This window comes from Stegostoma tigrinum, chromosome 45, assembly GCF_030684315.1.
Source record: "Stegostoma tigrinum isolate sSteTig4 chromosome 45, sSteTig4.hap1, whole genome shotgun sequence".
NCBI lineage: Eukaryota > Metazoa > Chordata > Chondrichthyes > Orectolobiformes > Stegostomatidae > Stegostoma > Stegostoma tigrinum.
Window position 1 is genome coordinate 7,611,855 of NC_081398.1, and position 21,484 is coordinate 7,633,338.

The window sequence follows — 21,484 nt, forward strand, 5'->3', positions numbered from 1 at the left end:
TGAAATTTCACTAGATTTAATAGCTTTGCAACTTTAAGCACAATATTGCCTCAATATAAGTTGATTTTTGTTTATTACTGCTGTCAGAGTCTTTGTTGGTAAGTGGTAAATATTAATTTGTTTTTTTTTGCATCACTGCAGACCTCTGAAAAACTAGTGCACTGAGTCCATTTTCTGTTCAATATTAAATGGGTGAAAGTAGTAATATTTGGCAGTAAGCATTTTTGCACTGTGTGTTCAGTGTTTTGGTCTTTTTGGTATTATTCCATTTATTTTGGTGTTTGGGAGGAAGTTCTTTTGTTTCTGTCTGGGTGGGAGGAGAGAATAGTTCGCATCTATAATTGAACGTAGAAAGAATCTGTGCTGAAATGAGCAGTAACTTCTGTAAGCTGTCATCAATGATTGCAATTTAAAGAGCTTTGTGGTTTGTGAAACGAGTGGTTTTGAAATTGTTGACTTTTGAGTTGCGCTGCACTTAAAAGAATTTGATTCTTTCAGTTTGGTGGTGAGGGCAACTTCACAGGCTGTATCTAAACACAAACTGGGTGATCTATTTTAAGTCGCCCCCAATAACCATTTTACTGCGATAACAAAGTGTGAAGCTGGATGAACACAGCAGGCCAAGCAGCATCTCGGGAGCACAAAACCTTACATTTCGGGCCTAGACCTCTCTGATGAAGGGTCTAGACCCGAAACGTCAGCTTTTGTGCTCCCGAGATGCTGCTTAGCCTGCTGTGTTCATCCAGCTTCACACTTTGTTATCTTGGATTCTCCAGCATCTGCAGTTCCCATTATCACTAACCATTTTACTGCCTTTTGTCTCTTACAAGCTGACCTGACTGTGCTTGCAGTGGGAAGACAGTTATATCCACAGGTTTTGATGGCCCTCCAGTTCTTCAAACTGAAATTCACTGCTCTCTTTTGCTCATTGTTGTGAATCGTTTAAGAGGCGTATCCAATTGAACTCCTTGTGTACCTGCATGTTTCCTCCTTTCAGCTACATAGTGTGATGAATGGGAACCATTTCCCTTTTGGTAAATACTTTAACTTTCTGTTTCTGTTAAGTTGGCCACTCAGCCATGGACCAGAACAAGTGGTGAACATTTCATCCAGGCATTCCTCCACATTCTACCTCAAAACTTGCTTGAAGAGTGGCATTCAGAGATGCAAAGATTAAGTTGTTCGCCTGTTCCCTTAGGGCTTTGTGCACAATTGTCACTGCTGGTGAAATGGATTATTTCACTCCGCTACCTTTGACAGTGTTTTAGAGGAGTACCCAAATATTGTTTTTGAGTGTTTCCCTTCTTAGTTATTCCATTTCATTCACTATGACTTGATCCCACGTTGACATGCAGTTCTGTGGCTGCTCCTTATTCTTTGGCACTTAATCGAAATGACCTTAGAGCTGAGAGTGTTGCCGTTGAGCCAGGGTAACAGTGACGGCGTTTGGATTTGTAGAATCGGTTCTTTGCACATCCTGCCAATCTGGAGCATGATCCCAAGAACCGAGGAAGGTAACATCAGTTGGTAGTGTTGCTTGTGGCTCAGCTTATATATTTCATACTAGCTCCTCCCAGTGAAGTCTTGAAACTGGCATTTTGGCAGTGTTGTGGTCTTAACAGAGATTGACAGAAAAGAAGATGCAAACGATAAGTAGTTCTGGAGGAAAGTTTATTGCCATGCTTAACTTTTGTTCTTAATGTTGTAGAGCTGTTTGTCAGAAGACAAGGAAATGGCAGCAGAGACGCAGACGCTCAACTTTGGACCTGAATGGTAATGTATAACCATAACACTTTCCAAGAAAGGACATGTTTGTTGGAGATTTACATCATGCCCTCATCAGGACAGTCCATAAGAAATACTAAAGTAAAGAGGAAACAACATTTATACTATAAGAGTAAATGCTGATTGGTTGAGGAATTTGCAACTAATATTTAAACAAAGCTTGGCAGTTAACTGTCAAAATAATTATTGGTGCAGTCTCCATGAAGACACCTTTAGCGATCAAGTCCGCTTGTCATACAGTCTGCTGTTGTGAAGTGTAAATTACAACTACTTTCTGTGATAATTGAGTGTATAAGAAGTTTGTAGGGTACTGGGGACTTTGCTTTGTGCATCCAGATGCTGACTTCTACTGTGCCTTGGGCCTTTGTACCCTTCAGTTACAGTGGATTTCAACATCAGTGAAAATTAATAGCAGTCTTTTTTTTTATCAAACCACACTTGTTTGTAATTATACAAACTAATACAGTACAAAAAATGAAAATGCTAAGCTCACCCACATTAATGGATGCCTTGTTTGTTAATCAGTACACTTCCATCAGTCATTTTGCAGTCTGACCTCCTTGAGCCTGGCAGAAACATACACTCACAACCTTCTCTTTAAATACTTTAATGCCTACAAGTGCCACTGTGTTTGAATGTTTTTTTAATAGAGCCATGTTTGCATCCCAGAAAGAGGATTTATCTCTTACTAGGGTGGCTAGCAGTTGTATTTATTTTGCTGCATAGCTGATGAACATTTTAATGTTATTTCACCTCTGTACCCTTTTTAAAAATTTATCCATGTATACGTGCCCTAAAATTAGTTCTTCAATCTTGCTGTGGTGTTAAATAAATCCAAGTAAATGTTTCTTCAAACTTGCTTGTTTTGATTTATTTGTTTGTGGAACGTGGGCATTACTGCCTAGGCCGGCATGTATTGCTCTTCCTAGTTGCCGCCAAAAAGATGTGGACCTGATCTTCCTTATTTAGTGGCTGTAATCGTGGGAACACCTAGTGCTGTTAGAGAACAAATGCCAGGATTTTGACCCAGCAGCAGCAGTGAAAAGATAGTGAAATAACAAGGTGTAGAGCTGGATGAACACAGCAGGCCAAGCAACATTAGAGGAGCAGGAAAGCTAACGTTTCAGGTCTGGACCCTTCTCCAGAAATCCCACTGTCAATGAAAAGATAGTGATACCATTCCAAGTAGGAATAGTGAGAGGCTCAGGAACTTGCAAGTGGTGGTTTTTCCAAATGTCTGCTGCCCTCATTCTTCTCTGTCGCGAAAGATGCAAGTGAGTTGTTGCAGTGTTACCTTGTAGATGGTACACATAGCTGTTAGAACATAGAACAGTACAGCTAAGTACACGCCCTTCGGCCAACGATGTTGTGCTGACCTATTATCCTCCTAAGATCAATCTACATACCCTACATTTTACTGTCCTCCATGTGCCCATCCAAGAGTCGCTTAAAAGTCTGTAAAAGTATGTGACTCCACTACTACTGCCGGCAGCGCGCTCCACGTGCCCACCACAATGTGAAGAATCTACCTCTGACATCTCCCCTATCCGTTCCTTCATCCACCTTAAAATTGTAGCCCCTCATAATAGTCATTTCTGCCTTGGGAAAAAGTCTCTGACTCTCCACTCTATCCATGCCTCTCATCATCTTGTAAACCTCTATCATGTCACCTCTCATCCTTCTTCATTCCAATGAAAAAAGCTCTAGCTCTCTGAACCTTCCCTCAAAAGACATGCCCTCCAGTCCAGGCAGCATCTTGGTAAATCTCCTCTGCATCCTCTCTAAAGCTGCCACATCTTTCCAATAATGAGGTGACCAGAACTGAGCATAATATTCCAAGTGCAGTCTAACCAGAGTTTTATACAGCTGCAACATAACTTTAACTCAATTAAACTCAATTTCCCTGCCACTGAAAGCCAACATGCCATGCGCCTTCTTTACAACCCTATCAACTTGGGTCACAACTTTGAGGGATCTCTGGACGTGGATGCCAAGATCCCTCAGTTCCTCCACACTGCCGAGAATCCTGCCATTAACCCTGTATTCTGCATTCAAATTCACCCTTCCAAAATGCATCACTTCACTCTCTTCTGGGGAATTCCACCTGCCACTTCTTTGCTCAGCCCTACATCCTGTCAATGTCCCATTGCAAACTGCAGCAGCCCTCCACGCTGTCCCCAACTCTACCAACCTTCGTGCCATTGGCAAACTTACTAACCCACCCTTCCACTTCCTCAACCAAGTCATTTTTAAAGATGACAAAGAGCAAAGATCCCAGAACAGATCCCTGCAGAATGCCACTATCACCGAGCTGCAGGCTGAATACTTTCCATCTACTACCACCGTCTTCTGTTGTACAGCCAGTTTGTATCCAGACAGCCAAATTTCCCTGAATTTTATGCCTCCTTACTTTCTGGATGAGCCTACCATGCAGCACCTTATCGAATGCCTTGCTAAAATCCATGTACACCACATCCACTACTCCACCTTCATCGTGTTTCGTCATCTCCTCAAAGAATTCAATAAGGCTTGTGAGGCGTGACCTGCCCCCTTCAAAGCCTTCCTGACTATTTCTAAGCAAACTGTGCTTTTCCAAATAATCATAAATGCTGTCTCTCAGAATCCTGTCTAATAATTTGCCGACCACAGAAGTAAGACTAGCCAGTCTGTAATTTCCAGGATTATCCCTATTCCCTTTCTTGAACAAGGGAATGACGTTTTTTAGATTGGATTCCCTATAGTGTGGAAACAGGCCCTTTGGCCCAACAATTTGCCCCCTCCAATCTTCTGGTACTACTACAGTGGACAGTGAGGACGCAAAGATCATTGCCAAAGGGACAGCTGTTGCTGTATGTTGGTGATGAAGAGAGCAAAGTTTGAGTGGAATGTCAATCACACAGACTGCTTTGTCCTGAATAGTGTTAAGCTGCTTCAGTGTTGTTGGAACCGTGGTCATGCAGTCAACCATGAGAGTATTCCATTACACGCCTGACTTTTACCTTGAAAGGCGATTCCTTCCCAGAGTCCCCAGCTTATGGGCAGTTTTAAGATTTCTGCAGACAGTCACGTTTGATTTGTTTTATTACAGTCACGTGTACTGAGGTACAGTGAAAAGTGTTGTCTTACATACTTTGCAGACAGACTGTGCTGTACAGTTACATCAGTGTAACAGAACAGTGTTACAGTTGCCAGGAAGTGCAAACAGAGATCAATATTAACATTAAAGTCCATTCAGAAGTCTGATAACTGCAGGGATGAAGTTGTTCTTGAATCTGTTCATATGTGTATACAAATGTGTTAAATTGGCTGCTGCTTGCAAGAGGCACTTCCCTGTTATCTGCATACTTAGACAGCTTACCGGAAATATTGACCTTAACTCTGGTATCGTGTCAGACTTCCGTCCCTCTCCCTTTTGTATCATAAGTTGATGTGCTGTAATGGACGAGGGTGGAAGAAGGCCCATATGGAGCATAATCATCAGCATGGACCTGTTGGGGGCTGAATGGCCTGTTTTCTTTTTGGGTGATTTACACAATTCTGGTCTATGCAAGAATGTTAATAAACCCTTCTCCCTAACTGAGAGGCATTTTGTTGGTGGAAAGGCCAGCCAGGAGATTACTGCTGTTCAAGATACACTTAAATGACTGAATAAGGAGCTTTTCTGATGCAGTGATCTGTGCTACCAGTATTTAGCCATGAAAGAAAGAACTGTTAGTTCCAAAACCCAAAGGTAAAAGTGGATCTCACATATAAATAAGGAGATGAATACATCAAGATGTATTCATCTCCTTATTCACTAAAATCTCCCTACCGTTTGCAAAACGCAAGTTAAGCACCATTAAAATGGCAGCAGCATCAACAACACTCCGAGTTTCAGCACCTTCCAAGACTAAGCAATCCGCTTGACTAGCACTTTGTCCACCACAAATGCATGGGGCAGCTGTGTACCCTCTACAAGGTGCACTGCAGCAATTAACCAAGACTCCTTCAACAGTACAAACCTTCCAAAATGTGAACTTTACCATCTAAAAGGCCAGGGTACCAAATACATGGGAGCAACACCACCTCCAAGTTCCCCTCAAATCACTTACTATCCTATTTGGAACTATGTCATTGTCCCTCAATCATACCAGGTCAAAATCGTGGAATTTTCCAAAAACACAAGGATACACCTATATCGCATGATTTAAGATGACATCACACCGCCATTTCTTAAAGCCTGGTGGGAATAGGCAATAAATGCTGGCTTTAATCATGACACCCGCATAGCATGAACACAATTATAAAAGTACACTCGTCTTGAGGGAACAAGATTTGGGGCAACCCTTCTATCAGATGCTGACATACTTTTGTGTTGTCTGTCTTGAACTTTACATAAAATAATAAACTTTAACTCCTTCAAAAATAGTTCACTTGAGCGACTAAAATTTACCCCTTGGAATCTTTCAGCAAAGTGGGGATATTCAGTCAATTGTGACTGTGCCTTAACACAGTTCCTGGGCATTTTCCCTTATTGCTATGAGCCATTCTGCTTGACAGTAGGATTGGATTAGATTAGATTAGATTCCATACAGTGTGGAAGCAGGCCCTTCGGCCCAACAAGTCCACACCGCCCCTTGGAGCATCCCACCCAGACCCATTCCCCTATAACCCACACACCCCTGAACACTACGGGCAGTTTAGCATGGCCGTGTGTGGGTGCAATTCTAACGGCGCTCATCAGTACAAGGAGGAGAAATCTGAGCATCATTTAAATGCTGCTGTGGGAGAGAGGATCTAGCCCTGGACAAACTTGAGCAGAACTCTGCTTCCCAACTGATACAGGCCAAATTGGTATGGTTAAGAAGTGTAGGGTACTGTATAAATATATTTAGATTCACTACATTATCATTCAGTCATTTTTTATTAGCTGTGTGTGCTGGTGACTGATGTATCCTAGCACGCTTTATTGCACCACACCCCTGGCTCTAGGAAGGACTCTGGTTTAATCCCTATCGATAATTTCGGAATTTTAAACTGATCTTATTGGATGACCCTGGAATGAATTGTATTCTGTTGTTACAGGCTTCGTGCATTGTCCAGTGGTGGAAGTATTGCATCCCCACCTCCTTCACCTGCATTGCCAAAATACAAACTAGCAGATTATCGATATGGAAGAGAGGAAATGCTAGCACTTTATATGAAAGATAACAAGGTACTTTTAATAAGCATAATTGGTTGCATTTTCCCTTGTATACTGCCTGTACTCTTCTGTAACTTTCCAACATTTGTCAGTTCAGGAATGTTTCTGATGTGTAAAGTACAAGCCAAATTGTGTCTGGCCATGATGTGCTGAGTTTTTTTTTCAACAGTCTCTTGTGCGCTGATTATTTTGTGTGAAAATTCTTTGCCATTCGTAGTGACCTAGCATTGTCTGGAAGAAGTAACAGCAATGTAGTCAGATAAGGAAAGAAAATGATTTCTGGGCATGTGCAGCAGCATAAAATTTAGGGGAGCTGTCTGGAAGCAGTCATGAGAAACGATGGTACCACTGTCTGATTATCCTAGGATCAGCACCTCCCTATTTATTTTTGGATGTGACTTTCACTTTGTCTTTTTTTGAAATGAAAAATCTCGTTGGCAGAGACTCTGTTCCACCTTGTGAACAAAAAGACTACTCTTTGACCTTTGAATTTGAAACTAGTTGCCCACCAGTACTTGAGTTTGGATGTTGGATGTTTTAATTGCCAGAGTGGGCATGTCTGGATGTGAGCATTCAAGACCATTATCCAGGTCTTTTTGCAACTGAATGCAAGAAAATGATGGTGTAAATTGATTGAACTGAAGCAGGACCTTGTGAATTTGAGTTAGTGAACAAAGGTGGAAACTCGGATGAACACAGCCAGCCAAGCAGTGTCAGAGGAGCAGGAACGCTGACGTTTTGGGCCTAGACCCGTCAGACATCAGTTACTGTTTTCTGTCTCCCTCTTCTATTTTTTTCCCACCCCCCTATTGCCCGAAGCCACACAAAAAAAATTAGCAATTACTTACCAGACCTCTTCATTTGCTGCCTTGTTTAGAATATAAGAAATAAGAGCCGAGTAGGCAACTCAGTCCTTCAAGGCTGCATTCGTTAAGATTGCGGTTGATCTGGTTGTGACCTAAAATCCATTTCCCTGTCTGTCTTGCTATTATCTCCCACCCACTTAACTTCTAACTCCCTGGTAGTTTGAGGCTGTTTGACAAGTCTTTGAATATATTCTGCAACCCAGTGTCCAGATTTCCAAATGCTAATCACCCCATAAGAAATGCCATCCTCTGCTCTGCCTGTAAAGGGAGACCCCTTGTTTGAAGCGGTGTCCAGTCTGTAGACTCATCCAGAGAGAAAATTTGCTCTCACTGCTTATCCCATCAAACCCCCTTAGAATCTTGAAAAATTGGTTTGCTGTCCTGCTTTCAGTAAGTAATTGAGAATATTAACACATCAGTGGTGCATGGGGCATTGCAAAACCTTCTAGCGCTGGATGCATAACCAACAGCTCTGAGTTAAGTCACCAAAGAAACCCAGTGCACATGCTGAGACTTGTTTCTGGTTTTATTTTGTAAGGTTCCCGAAGAGTTGTCGGACAAAGAATTTCTGGCTGTCTTACAAGATGAGCCACTTCTGCCTTTAGCACTTGTACCTCTTACAGAGGAAGAGCAGGTGGGTTGAGTTAATGTGTTTTGTTTAAAACCTACAAATACTGCTGGGTGCAGTGCGTAAACATTAGTTTTTCTTTGAACTGAGCAGTACTGTGCCAACTAGACTCGTTCAAGGTCTCATACTGTTGTGGACTCAAACTAGGACACTGCTGATAAACTTCAACTCAAAATATAGCTGTGGCCATGAGAGTAAATATTTCAGTTGCTTCCCCTCGTCCCCACGTAGACTGCAGGGAAGATGAATCAACTTTACATTGATACCGTGCATTCATTCCTGCATTAATGCCTGAATATCTGCTGCATTACAACTTTATATCTTATCCTCTTGGACCTGCCTGCCTAAATTCAGCACTTGGCTTAATTATGCATTAAAAGTTGAAATATCTAGATTGGTAGTTGCTATCTGGGTCTTTGCGAGAAACTAGTCTCACTTTAGTTACAGTGCATCTCAGGAAGAAGGGAATTAAGTTGTCCAGCCTCAAATTGCCTTTAGTATTGCTGTCAGAAATCCAAGCATTGGCTGCAGCAGAGCAGTACACCCATTATATAAAGCAGGTAGGATAATGTGACCAAAATGAATTGATGCTCATGCTGCCCTTTTGGGTCATTGCATACTTCATATTGTGTTCAATTCAGTCTTTTTTACTGTAGGAGATATAGCTGCTGAAATGTGGAGTGAATTTGGATATCTTAACATGCAACTGTTTATTATGACAACAACAATCTGTATTTGTGTAGCCACTTCAGAATAGAGCATCCCAAGGTCCTTTGTAGGGACAAGATTTTACTGTCTCACAAAGGGGGATATTATGGATCGAGAGAGGGGGGCTTTAAATAACACCTTAAAGACGAAGAGCAGTGGTGTGTTTTTATAGAGCAGGAATTCCAGATCTTAGGACCCAAGCAGCTGTGGTCTCTCAAATTGGAATGATTAAAGTCCGGGCATGCAGAAGGCTAGAATTAGAGTACAGCGGAGACCTTGCGTTAGTGAGTTCATGGAGGTTACACAGATCGGATGGAGTGAGGGAAGATGACTACTGGAGGATAGCAAATGTGGTTCCCCTATTCAAGAAGGGGAGTAGAGACAACCCTGGTAATTATAGACCAGTGAGCCTTACCTCAGGTTGTTGGTAAAGTGTTGGAAAAGGTTATAAGGGATAGGATTTATGATCATCTAGAAAAGAATAAATTGATTAGGGATAGTCAGCACGGTTTTGTGAAGGGTAGGTCGTGCCTCACAAACCTTATTGAGCTCTTTGAGAAGGTGACCAAACAGTTAGATGAGAGTAAACCGGTTGATGTGGTGTATATGGATTTCAGCAAGGCGTTTGATAAGGTTCCCCACAGTAGGCTATTGTACAAAATGCAGAGGAATGGGATTATGGGAGATATAGCAGTTTGGATCGGAAATTGGCTTGCTGAAAGAAGACAGAGGGTGGTAGTTGATGGGAAATGTTCATCCTGGAGACCAGTTACTAGGGGTGTACCGCAAGGGTCGGTGTTGGGTCCACTGCTGTTTGTCATTTATAAAAATGACCTGGATGAGGGCGTAGAAGGATGAGTTAGTAAATTTGCAGATGACACTAAGATAGGTGGAGTTGTGGATAGTGACGAAGGATGCTGTAGATTGCAGAGAAACATGGATAAGCTGCAGAGCTGGGCTGAGAGGTGGCAAATGGAGTTTAATGCAGACAAGTGTGAGGTGATGCACTTTGGTAGGAGTAACCGGAAGGCAAAGTACTGGGCTAATGGTAAGATTCTTAGTAGTATAGGTGAGCAGAGAGATCTCGGTGTCCATGTACACAGATCCTTGAAAGTTGCCACCCAGGTTGACAGGGCTGTTCAGAAGGTATACAGTGTTGTAGCCTTTATTAATAGAGGGATCGAGTTCCGGAACCAAGAGGTTAAGCTGCAGCTGTACAAAACTCTGGTGCAGCCACGCTTGGAGTATTGCATACAATTCTGGTCACCGCATTATAAGAAGGATGTGGAAGCTTTGGAAAGGCTGCAGAGGAGATTTACTAGGATGGTGCCTGGTATGGAGGGAAGGTCTTACGAGGAAATGCTGAGGGACTTGAGGCCGTTTTTGTTAAAGAGAAGGAGGTTGAGAGGTGACTTAATTGAAACATGTAAAATAATCAGAGGGTTAGATAGGGTGGTAGGGAGAGCCTTTTTCCCAGGATGGTGCCGGCGAGCACAAGGGGGCATAGCTTTAAATTGAGGGGTGAAAGATCTAGGACAGATGTCAGAGGTAGTTTCTTTACTCAGAGAGTAGTAAGGGAATGGAACGCTTTTCCTGCAATGGTAGTAGATTTGCCAACTTTAGGTACATTTAAGTCGTCATTAGACAAGCATATGGACGTACGTGGAATAGTGTACGTTAGATGGGCTTCAGATCGGTATGACAGGTCGGCACAACATCGAGGGCGGAAGGGCCTGTACTGTACTGTAATGTTCTGTGTTCTATACTTTGGATCAAGAAAAGCCTAAATTCTAACTGGTGTGGGTTGGTTGGATTGAATGGAACTTTCAATGAGTGAGACCCAGTTGGAGGAGTTTTGGGCGGTCGCCAGTTTATGGAGGGTGGAATATACGAGGCCACCCTGTATACATTCTATCACTGCGATTTTTTTTTCTTGTCCCTCAATGACCATAGTGGCTGATCTTGTGGGTTTTAAATACCGTTGCTAATTCAAAGCAATTGCTGCTGAATTGTAGGTTATTGCAACTTGACGTATTCAGAATTAAAAATATTATCTAAGCAGCTTCATCTCGGGTCAGAAAAAAGTGGATAGGTTTTAGAATCGTACAGGGAGAATTTTTTATGCAATTGACTTGTCAAGGCAGTTGGGCAAGAAAATAGGTCTTTTGCACAGATTTAAATGTGACATTTGTACCAAATAAGCTTCTGTGACTCATGGTCTTTATGAAAATGTGTCAGTCTTAACAGCCTTGACATTGTTGCAAGGTAGGGAGATCTATGTTTTTTTTATGGAATTACCTTAAACTGAAAGCCCTGCCTTTTTGTTTCTGCATAGAGAAATTTTTCTATGTCCGTGAACAGCTCTGCAGTGATGAGGTTGATGGGGCGGGGAGGAGGAGCCCCATCAGCAGGGGTTGTCAGAGGCCGAGGCAGTACAAGAGGCCGAGGTAAGAAACCAGAACTGCAGCATGTGCAAGCTGTGATCTGCCAGGGAACCAGCACGATTGCAAGAATAGGCCATGTGGCAGCTTGAACCTGCTCAACCTGACATCAAAATCACAGTTGACTTACCCAAATCCAGTTTACTGTCCCATCTCCATCGACCCCTATTTGCCCAAGTGGCAGTGCATTTTTTTAAATTAGATGCTGCCTGGCTGTTTCATTTATCATGTTACTGTGCCACTCGGACCACAAGATGACACTGGTATGCAGATTAACTGTGTTACCTTGGAAAGAAAATCTGACTGGCTGAACTGAAGTCCAGTATGCCACCTGGCTGTGACCCACCTCTGTCCAATTTCTGTTCCACTCTGTCCAACCTCTGTACCATACGTAACAAAAAAAACCAACAGCTTTGTGCATCTCTGATCACCTGCATATTCAGCATTTGCATTTAATTGTACAGTAAAGACAAGTCTTCGCCTGATAAAATATCCCTTAAGGTACTAGCTTAAGGTGTCCACTTAGTCTTGTTGTAATATCTTGCTGTAAAATCTTACTCCACGTACATGAGTGTGTATATTCTCTCCGCATGGTTATGACATCTCATTTGGTGGCCAGATCATCTAATTTGATTCTCTTTTAGAAAAGGAGAATCAAATTAGATGATTTGGCCACCAAATGAGATGTCATAACCATGTGGAGAGAAAACGTTTTAGAAAGTTTTGAGTAAGGGCACGTAATCTCAAGAGAAAGCTGTCAATAATCAATTCCATCTATACTTTCATATGACATTCCAATTAGTATCTAAGGCAAGTTATCCCAGTCAGTTTGTCATTCTCATAATGTTATCTCTGTATTCTATGTGGTCCTTCCCATTAATTACAGTTCTGTCTGACTCATGGGTTCTGGAGAAACCATGTTTTCATAATATCTTTAAAACAAAGATCAATTATTGCTGTATGGTTCCAGACTTTGCCAAACTTATTTGTTCTTTTGTTACAAAAAAGTAATTCTTTTCAAAAGTAATCTGTTAGATCACAGTTGTCATTTTTTTGCTTTTAATATTATCTCAAATTCGGACGTGAGAGACACAGGCTCACAAACTATGGAAAGTCTCTTACCTACATCTACCCTGCCTGTCCGTTTCAGTAGTTTAAGTATCAATGAATTCACTTCCGATTCTTTGAAGCTCTAGAGGATAAAGCCCAATTAAGCCATACTGTCAATAGGGCCTTCTATCATCTCGGGCACAAGACTGGTGATACTTCCTTGCACTGCCTCTGTGGCAATAATATCATTCCTGACCTAATGAGACCAAAACTGTCATTTTTGGACACCTCTGGTCAGAATCAGGAAATTATTTTGTAGCGCATTTTGTTATTTCCCTTGTCTGTCAACCCCACAGGTCGAGGAAGAGGTGAAAGTGGTTACTACCAAAGAAGTTTTGAAGATGGTGAAGGGGGGTTTGGCCGTGGAGCGCGTGAAATGCTGCGAAGTCAAAGCTGGGAAGAAAGGTATGTTGCAGCAGGTGTTATTTGCAATTTGACAGGAGCCTGGGGAGGTTGAAGATGGCTAACAGGTTTTTAATGAAGTTGGGGGATGGTCCTCCATTCTTGTGTTCTGAACCATTCAAGTTGAAAAGTTGCTGTGAATGCTGCTGAAAATTCTGCATTTAAAGCCATATTTATCCTGGTATTGGACTAGAATCTTTCCTGCAGGACCTGGATACGGCAGTAATGATATGCCCTTCTTCGATCCATGTATAGATGTGTGGAAGTTGAATGGCTCAATTTGCATCAACATTTTGAATCCACACTGCAGTGTTGTGTAGTTTGTACATCAGCTGCATTATGAGATAATGCTTGCATGGCAGCTGCTGAACATGCTTAATGTCAGGAGATATGAATAATATTAGGAGAAAGAATCTGATGCTATGAACTTTCTCACTGTTGTGATGTAAGTATACCTTGCCTTTAAGAGAATTCACGTTTAAGTGCTCCATGTCCTGTGTTTGTAGTGTTGCGGTTCTGCCTGGCAGTTTGTCTGCTGAGGGTTTGTAACTTGTATATGCAGTCGTGACTGTCTTTGTGCTTTTCTGTTTTAAATAAACTAACCCACAGAATTAATCAAATCCTGAGGGACATTTTAATTGTTACAATATTATCACAAATGCGACAACTTTTATTCAGAGGCACTGGATGACGTCTTGAAATTCTAAATGGTGAGGTCGGAATTGGTTCAGGCACAAAATGAAATAACTGCACAGAGCTCAAATCCATTAATCCTGTTGTTGCCTCACTGGTTTCTAGAAAAGCATATGTTTCTTGCATTTTCTGATTTCCTTCCCTTAAATATCTGACTCTGGCATTTGTATGGTTCGCTGGTCTCAGCAGTCCTTCAGCACTCCACTTATTGGCCATTCTTAAGGCAAGAGCCTAATTATATGGCTTTGGCCAGCTTTCGGACCTCTGGCTGTAAGCTGTCTGTTTTACGGTAGATGGATGCTTAAAAGTAGAGGCTTTAGTGGGTGATTCTTCCCTGTCCACCTAGCAAGCAACAAAGACACTAATAGTGATTGCCCAGCCTGTTGAGATGACTGAGATCAGCTAATCAGCCATGATCGGCCATGGATAGGTAAACAGCTAATTCGAGGAGCCTCCACAGACATCCCTATTAACGATGATAAAAGGAACCCCGTGCATTAGTCTGTTTAAAAAAAAAACTGATGCACTTGAAGCCATCTTCTGCCACACTTGCTGCATGGGCAATCTATTTTGATTGAGATTCCCACCATCATAGGTGTTGGTCGTCAGCTGATTTGATTCACTACTTGATATCAAGAAATCTGGTACAGTACATTGGAAGACGAAACACAGGCTGGGTGACTGCTTTGTAGAGCATCTGTGCTCTGTCTGTAGACGTGACCCCAAGCTTTCACCTGCCTGCCACTTCAACACGCCATGTTACCATGCTAACACTTCCATTGTAAACCTAGTGCAGTGTTCCATTTAGCCTCAGTGCAGACTCAGCAGAAAATGAGATGTTGTTCTACAACCTCCAGGACTCTATATCATGTTCAATAACTTTAGAATCTGATTGCATCTTTCCACGTTATTTAAACCCCTACCTCACGCCCAGTCATAAAGGGGTTACTATTAGCAAAGTCATCTGTTCCTGCATACTGCCAGGCCCATTATCAAATTCCACAGGTTGCATCTAGCACAGCTAACCTATTTTCCCTGCTCTTAGCTGTTCCTATCACTTATTCAGCTTTTCTTTTGTCCTAGGTGCTAACAATTCTGATGAAGTCACTGAACTTAAAATGTTAATTCTGCTTTCTTCTCTCACATGCTGCTAGAACTGCTGAGTTTCCCCAGCAATTTGATTTTCAGATCTGCAGCATCCACAATTCTTTGTTTTATTTTAACATACCTTCAGGCTCCATTATTTACTTTACAGGATTGCAAAACAATCTAAAATAAGCAAATCCATTAGCAGTGCTAAAAATAATTACTGTTAAGCCAGTACTTTGAAAGAAATTACCCTGCCTGCAGAAATAGTTAAAAGTTAATCATTAACTTCAGACATAGAAAATCCACCAGTTACTAACTCCAAATAAAACAGAAACCCAAACTCTTAACAAATAACGTTCAAAGTTGTCCATATAAATTGAAGGGCAGCACAGTGGCTCAGTGGTTAGCACTTCTGCCACACAGTGCCAGGGACCAAGCAAGGTTCCATTCCACCCTTGGGCAACTGTGTGGAGTTTGCGCATTATCCGTGTCTGCATGGGTTTCCTTCGGGTGCTCCGGTTTTCTCCCACAGTCCAAAGATTTGCAGGCTAGGTGGATCGGCCATGCTGAATTGCCCACAGTGTTAAGGGATGTGTAGATTATGTGGTTTATAGGAGGTTGGGTCTGGGTGGGATGCCTGAGGGTCAGCATGGACTTGTGGGGCCGAATGGCCTATTCCCACACTGTAGGGATTCTGTGGGAAGTCCCATAGCTCTCGCCGCAGTATGTGGTAGTTCCATACTTTAGTACGGCTAGCTGAGAGCGCGAGTATGGCAGGCAATGCTAACCAATCATAAAGCAATTTTTTTTGTTGTTAGTAATTCTCTGTTTTCCAACTCCAAAATTTTTGTATCCACAGAGGTGACAGAAGATTTGAAAAACCTGGACGGAGAGATGGAGGTATGTTTGAACTATTGAGAAAATGAGTTTCATTTTGCATCCTTTCTGAGACAACATTTTTACAAGTTGATAAGAAATTTTATGTACTATTGGGGAAACATTTTTTCTGAATTAATCCAAATAGATCAATATGTCTAATTTTTAATGTCTTCTGTATGTAATGGTTCTTGTAATTTCAGTGTTAAAGATAATTGCAGATCTTTTGGCTGAGCGCGTTAGAACATTGGCTAAGCAAGTTAGAAGTCTCGTTGGGCTAGTTAGAAGTCCCATTGGCCATTCTTAAGACAGGAGCCAAATTGAGGTTTTGGCTAGCTATAGATCCTCAGCTGACAGCTTGCCAGTAGATGGATGCTCAAAAGCAGCAGAGGTTTTAGAGAGTGATTCTTCCGTGTCCACCTCACAGGCAACAAAGACATTAACAGTGATTGCCCAGCTTGTTGTGATAATTGATCAGCTGATCGGCCATGGATAGGTAAACAATTCATTGGAGGACCCTGCACAGACATCCCTATTAACGATGATAAAAGGAGCCCCGTGCATTAGTCTGTTAAAAAAAACTGATACATTTGTAGTCATCCTCCACTGCATGTGCTGAGTGGGCAATCCATTTTGATTGAGATTCCCACCATCACAAGTGCCAGTTGTCAGCTGATGTGATTCGCTACTTGATATCAAATCTGGTACAGTATGTTGGAAGACGAAACGCAGGCTGGGTGACTGCTTTGTAAGACACCTGTGCTCTGATGGTAGAAATTTCCCAAGCTTCCACCTGCCTGTTACTTCAACAAATTGGATTAAAAGTCTGACTTTATCTTCTTTCCCTCCCCACCCCCCCAACATTTCTTCTTCTTTTCTTCGTCCTCCTCTTCCTTCCTTTTCTCCTCCTCTTTCCTTTAAGTACGGGTAGGGTTTGAGGAAGTAGCTCCCACATCACGCAAGCAGGATTTTGCACGTTCTGACAGTGAGAATTGGCGAGCCATTCGAGAAGAACAAAATGGTGAAGAGGAAGACGGAGGCTGGAGGACAGCCGGAGCAAGAAGAGAAGGCGAAAGGTGGCGGCCCCCGAGTCCAGGTACACCAGAAGGCCTGTTTCCAACTTGTACCAAATGTTTTTCCAAGTACCTTTCGCAGTGATTGATGTAGCAATAGTAGGGAAATTTATAGCAGGATTCACAGTCGAATTAAGGACTAGGATGGGCAGAGAGCAGTAATTATACGTCATAACCTTAAGGTAAGGAATAGTAAAAACACCTGGCCATTAAATTTCTTAATGACAATCATTAGGAAATGTACACATAGGTACTAAACTGACATAGCTGAAACATACTTTGAAATAATGGAGGGGTGGGTGGGGGTGGGGGGGGGGGGTGCGGTGCAGGGCAATGATCTCTGTCACCAGAGGTTTTAAAAGGAATTGTGAATGACAAAGACTTTTCTGGAGGATTTGAAAGTGATTAAAACTATTAACAGTAAACTGAAGTCATTCAAAGTGCATTTGTTTGAAGCACAGTATTAACAATTATGAATACAAATTCAAGAATGTAAAAGAGTTGGTTAAACTGCTTTCAATTCAATAATAACTGGAAAGTAAAGACAATAGGAAACCTAAGTACAGTAGCAATGAAGGAAAAGCAGCGAAGGTTTGAAGTCACCGACTTTTCTGTACGGGCAATTATGGTCACAAAGATGTGGAAATGGCTGATATGTTAAATGCATCAGCAGGTCAGGTCTAGGCCGGAAACGTCAGCTTTTGTGCTCCTGAGATGCTGCTTGGCCTGCTGTGTTCATCCAGCTCCACACTTTGCAGATACTGGAAAATCCAAGATAACAGTCTTCATTATCTATGTTAAATGTATCCTTTGGTAAAATTGGGGCAGTAACAGCATAATAAAGCCATCTGTCTCTACAGAATTGGTGCTTCAGGTTTAAATAACCTTGGAGTGAATTAAAAGTATATGAATGAAGAACAGACACCGAAGTTCTTGAGGCAATTAAGTATTCAGCATCTGTAACAAGTACTGGGGGCTGACAAAGGATTTCACTGAAAATTGTTGGAATGTAGACCAGGTGATAAAGTCAGTTGCCCAGAACTGATTTGCATAGCATTGAAAGTTTGTGGCTTTGTGAAAGGAGGCCATACCTGAATGAAGAGCATATTTGATTATGTAGTCAATGGCATGACCACCAGCAAGAAAGTAAGCATATCTAACTTGAGATTTAGTCAGGTCTTTTGATTTTGGTGCCCTATGGAACCAAGAAGGATTGAGTCGGGATTGAATGATAGGAAACAAAGGTCCCTGTAAACTTGCAGATTTTAAGTTTTTGATTAAACGGAGAGTATAGCCAACAATGGGAAGGAAAACAGAAGCTTGTTGTGGCCCCTAAGGCTGTGGCAGTGAACTGCAGTCTTGTGCTGCTACAGTCCATGATGCTGTAGGGAGGGAGTTCCAGAGTTCTGACCCAGCAACAGTAAAGAAACCATTGAATTTAGTTCCAAATCACGGTAGTGTCAGACATCCAAGGTGAACTTACTGGCAGTAGAAGTCACAGGTTGGAAGGTGCAGCCAAAGAAAGTTGATGTGATGAGTAAAGTGCCCTCTGCCTTTTGGCTGGGTGCCTAGAGGAAATTAGTTTGGACCTTCTCCATTAGCTCTATCATTAATCATCAGATGGTTTGAAATTTGACTTTGAAGTGTTATCTCAGGTAATGGATAGGAAAGGTTTGAAGGCATATGGGCCAAATACAGGTAAATGGGACTGAATTAGTTGGGCTAAAGGGTCTATTTCCATGCTGGATAAATCTATGTCTCTAATCAGCGGGTGGTTGTGTGCAGTAGAAGTTTATGTATGTATGTACAGACCCATATGCATATGCACATGTGAATAATGGAGAAGTTTATGGAGGAAATTCCAGAGTTTTGGACCAAGGAAACAAAATCCAGGTCCAACAATCACAGACTGATTAAAATTGAGGATGCACGAGAAGCCAGAATTTGAGAACCAGAGAATTCTTGGAGTGCTGTAGGACTGGAGAAAGTTACAGAGATAGAATTATTTAAATGAACATTAAGGAAGGAGGATTTTCAGTCCACAGAGGGGCAGAGGAATTTCAATGCAGAATTTGAATTTAAAAAGCATTGGTAACAAGAACTTTTCTCACGAGTCTGTGGAAGCAAGCAATTTGGAAAAAAAAACATGTCAGTTGCTGTGGATGTTTACATCCTCACAAGACACTTTCAGTTACAGTGTTCATGCAAATTTTAAGATGTATTATTGTTTAGTTCAGAATGAAAACATTAGGCCAGATTTTCGGAGGAGTGTAATCACAGTCATATTGCATCTACTTTTTTTTTCCCATTAAGACATAAGACATACAATTCAGGCAGGAGATCCCAATCACAGCTACTTCAAAAATGCAGACCTCACCTTAAATCCAACTGTGTTCTTCAGAATAACTGGGCAGGACAGTATACATTTTTCACAATGGAAGTTACCCCATTATGTGATTTAAATGTCCCACAGCACAGACAGCCACTTTCATAGCTCCTGTGAAAGGTAAGTATGTAAGCAAAGTGTGAGATCTTGGGGTGCAAGAGTAGTGTCCGTATCTCTAGCCAGGGGACCCAGATCCAAATCTGACCTTTCCCAGACATGTATCGTAAAATCCCTGAACATATTGAATCAATCTTTGATTATAAGGTAAGTATGGGGTTAGGGTGCCAATTGAGTCCAGTGCCAGGTGGGGTGGAATCACAGAATCCCTACAGTGAAAGCTGGCCATTTGGCCCATCAAGTCCATACCCACCATCTGGGGAGCGTTCCACCCAGACCCATCCTCCTATCCTATCACCTGGCATTTCCCGTGGCTAATCCTTCTGGCCTGCACGTCCCTGGACACTATGGGAAATTTGGCATGGCCAATCCACCTAACCTGCATGTTTTTGGACTGAGAGGAAATCAGAATACCTGGAGGAAACCCACACAGACAGGGGGAGAATGTGCAAGCTCTGTACAGACAGTTGCCCAAGGGTGGAATCAAGCCTGGTTCCCTGGTGCTGTGAGGCAGCCATGCTAACCACTGAGGACCATGCTGCCCAAAACCCGAATGCCAGGAGGGCAAGGTGGGTCCGTTGCCAGATACACTGTGAAGCATTTTGGGGTGGGGCAGGGTAGGGGGTAGTGGCAGGTTTTGGATCAATGGAGAGAATTTTGGTATGCTGTGTCCAGCAAGTTGGAGGTGAATTGTTGTTTCTGGCAGTGTAAGGGAGTTAGGCATGGTTGCCAGGGAGAATGGATTTTTGGGTCCAGAAGGGGTGGAAAGGTGTTGAGTCCAGTGGTGGGTTGGGTTTGAGAAGGTCCTGATCAGGAGAGGAGGTGTTGGTTGAGCTGGTTTAAGGGATCTTGGTGAGATATGTTTGGAGATACTGAATGTTGAGTTGGAGGTTCAGTTTAATAGTTAGTGGAGAGTTATACTAGGTCTTTCACCTTATAACATTTTCCGGGTAGCTATTTACCTTCCAAATTGTCTAATTTAAATGGATACTTTTGAGGGTCCTACATGAGGGAAGTTGCCCATAAGGGTGTACAATTTCACAGCCAATTGCCTCATCACCATTGTGGATTCCACAGGTTTCTGATGGGCAACCTCCATCTACGTTACAGAAATGACTCCTTGGCCATTGGAAGATCTCAGGCCATTTATATTTTTATTAAAACAAATAATTAAAAGGCAATTAAAAGTAAGGGAATGGAACGCTTTGCCTGCAACGGTAGTAGATTTGCCAACTTTAGGTACATTTAAGTCGTCATTGGATAAGCATATGGACGTACATGGAATAGTGTAGGTAAGATGGGCTTCAGATCGTTATGACAGGTTGGCACTACATCGAGGGCTGAAGGGCCTGTACTGTGCTGTAATGTTCTATGTTCTATGTTACTTCAAAGGGGAGATGTTTTGTAGGTACAATAGATACTTCTGTCTTGGCTAATGTGCAGGAGAAGAGCAAGCTTTAAACTGTATATGAGCTGTTCTGTATATAAACCCATCCTGGGATTTGATGGGACAATCTTGCAAGATATTTTTCTGCATCGATTTCTACTGTGGCAACTGTGATGCTAGAAACTGGCATTGGATACAGTGAGGTCTTCGTACTTTTTCCCAGTTGAAAAGCTGATATATATCCATGCCACTGTGTGTGTCCCCCCACTCTGAACCTTGCCATTATTCCAGATGGTCCTCGCTCAGCAGGCTGGAGGGACCATGCTGATCGGCGGCGACGGTTTGACTTTGACTTCCGGGAACGAGATGAGGAGCGTACCTACAGAAGGGGCAGAACAGGTAGCGGAAGCTATGAGGATGAGAAGGATAATTTACCCGAGTGGTGCCTAGAAGATGCAGAAGAGGAAATGGGGACGTTTGATTCATCTGGAGCTTTCATGTCATTAAAGGTACAGAACATTTAACCCTTCAAGTGGGATGACGGAGGAGTAGATGTACTTTGCAGATGTGTTTTTGTGCATGTTCTGTAGGCAATGTTTTCTCAGCCATCTAGGGTTTGAATAGACAACTGTGTAATTATTTCTGTTGAATGAGACCTCCAGATCCCTCCCTTTAAATTTGGTGGCCCTGAGTTTTGCTGGTGTATTTTCCCCACAGGTACTACGATTTTGTTTTGTATTC

At 42.2% G+C, this 21,484-nt stretch overlaps 1 protein-coding gene across 6 annotated transcripts in view; it reads left to right on the forward strand.

The window, feature by feature from the left end:
* LOC125448629 (GRB10-interacting GYF protein 2-like) overlaps positions 1-21,484 on the forward strand; it is a 105,918-nt gene that overhangs the window by 38,666 nt on the left and 45,768 nt on the right. For 5 of the 6 annotated variants that reach the window (XM_048524040.2, XM_048524039.2, XM_048524044.2 and 2 more), the window contains 8 exons: positions 1,709-1,773; positions 6,850-6,979; positions 8,372-8,467; positions 11,505-11,616; positions 13,017-13,125; positions 15,764-15,804; positions 16,703-16,876; positions 21,035-21,252. In XM_048524040.2, the coding sequence (XP_048379997.1) occupies positions 1,733-1,773; positions 6,850-6,979; positions 8,372-8,467; positions 11,505-11,616; positions 13,017-13,125; positions 15,764-15,804; positions 16,703-16,876; positions 21,035-21,252 (921 nt within the window). In that variant the 5' untranslated portion in view covers positions 1,709-1,732. The remainder of the gene's footprint in view (positions 1-1,708; positions 1,774-6,849; positions 6,980-8,371; positions 8,468-11,504; positions 11,617-13,016; positions 13,126-15,763; positions 15,805-16,702; positions 16,877-21,034; positions 21,253-21,484) is intronic. The other variant, XM_048524042.2, reaches the window with a different exon arrangement.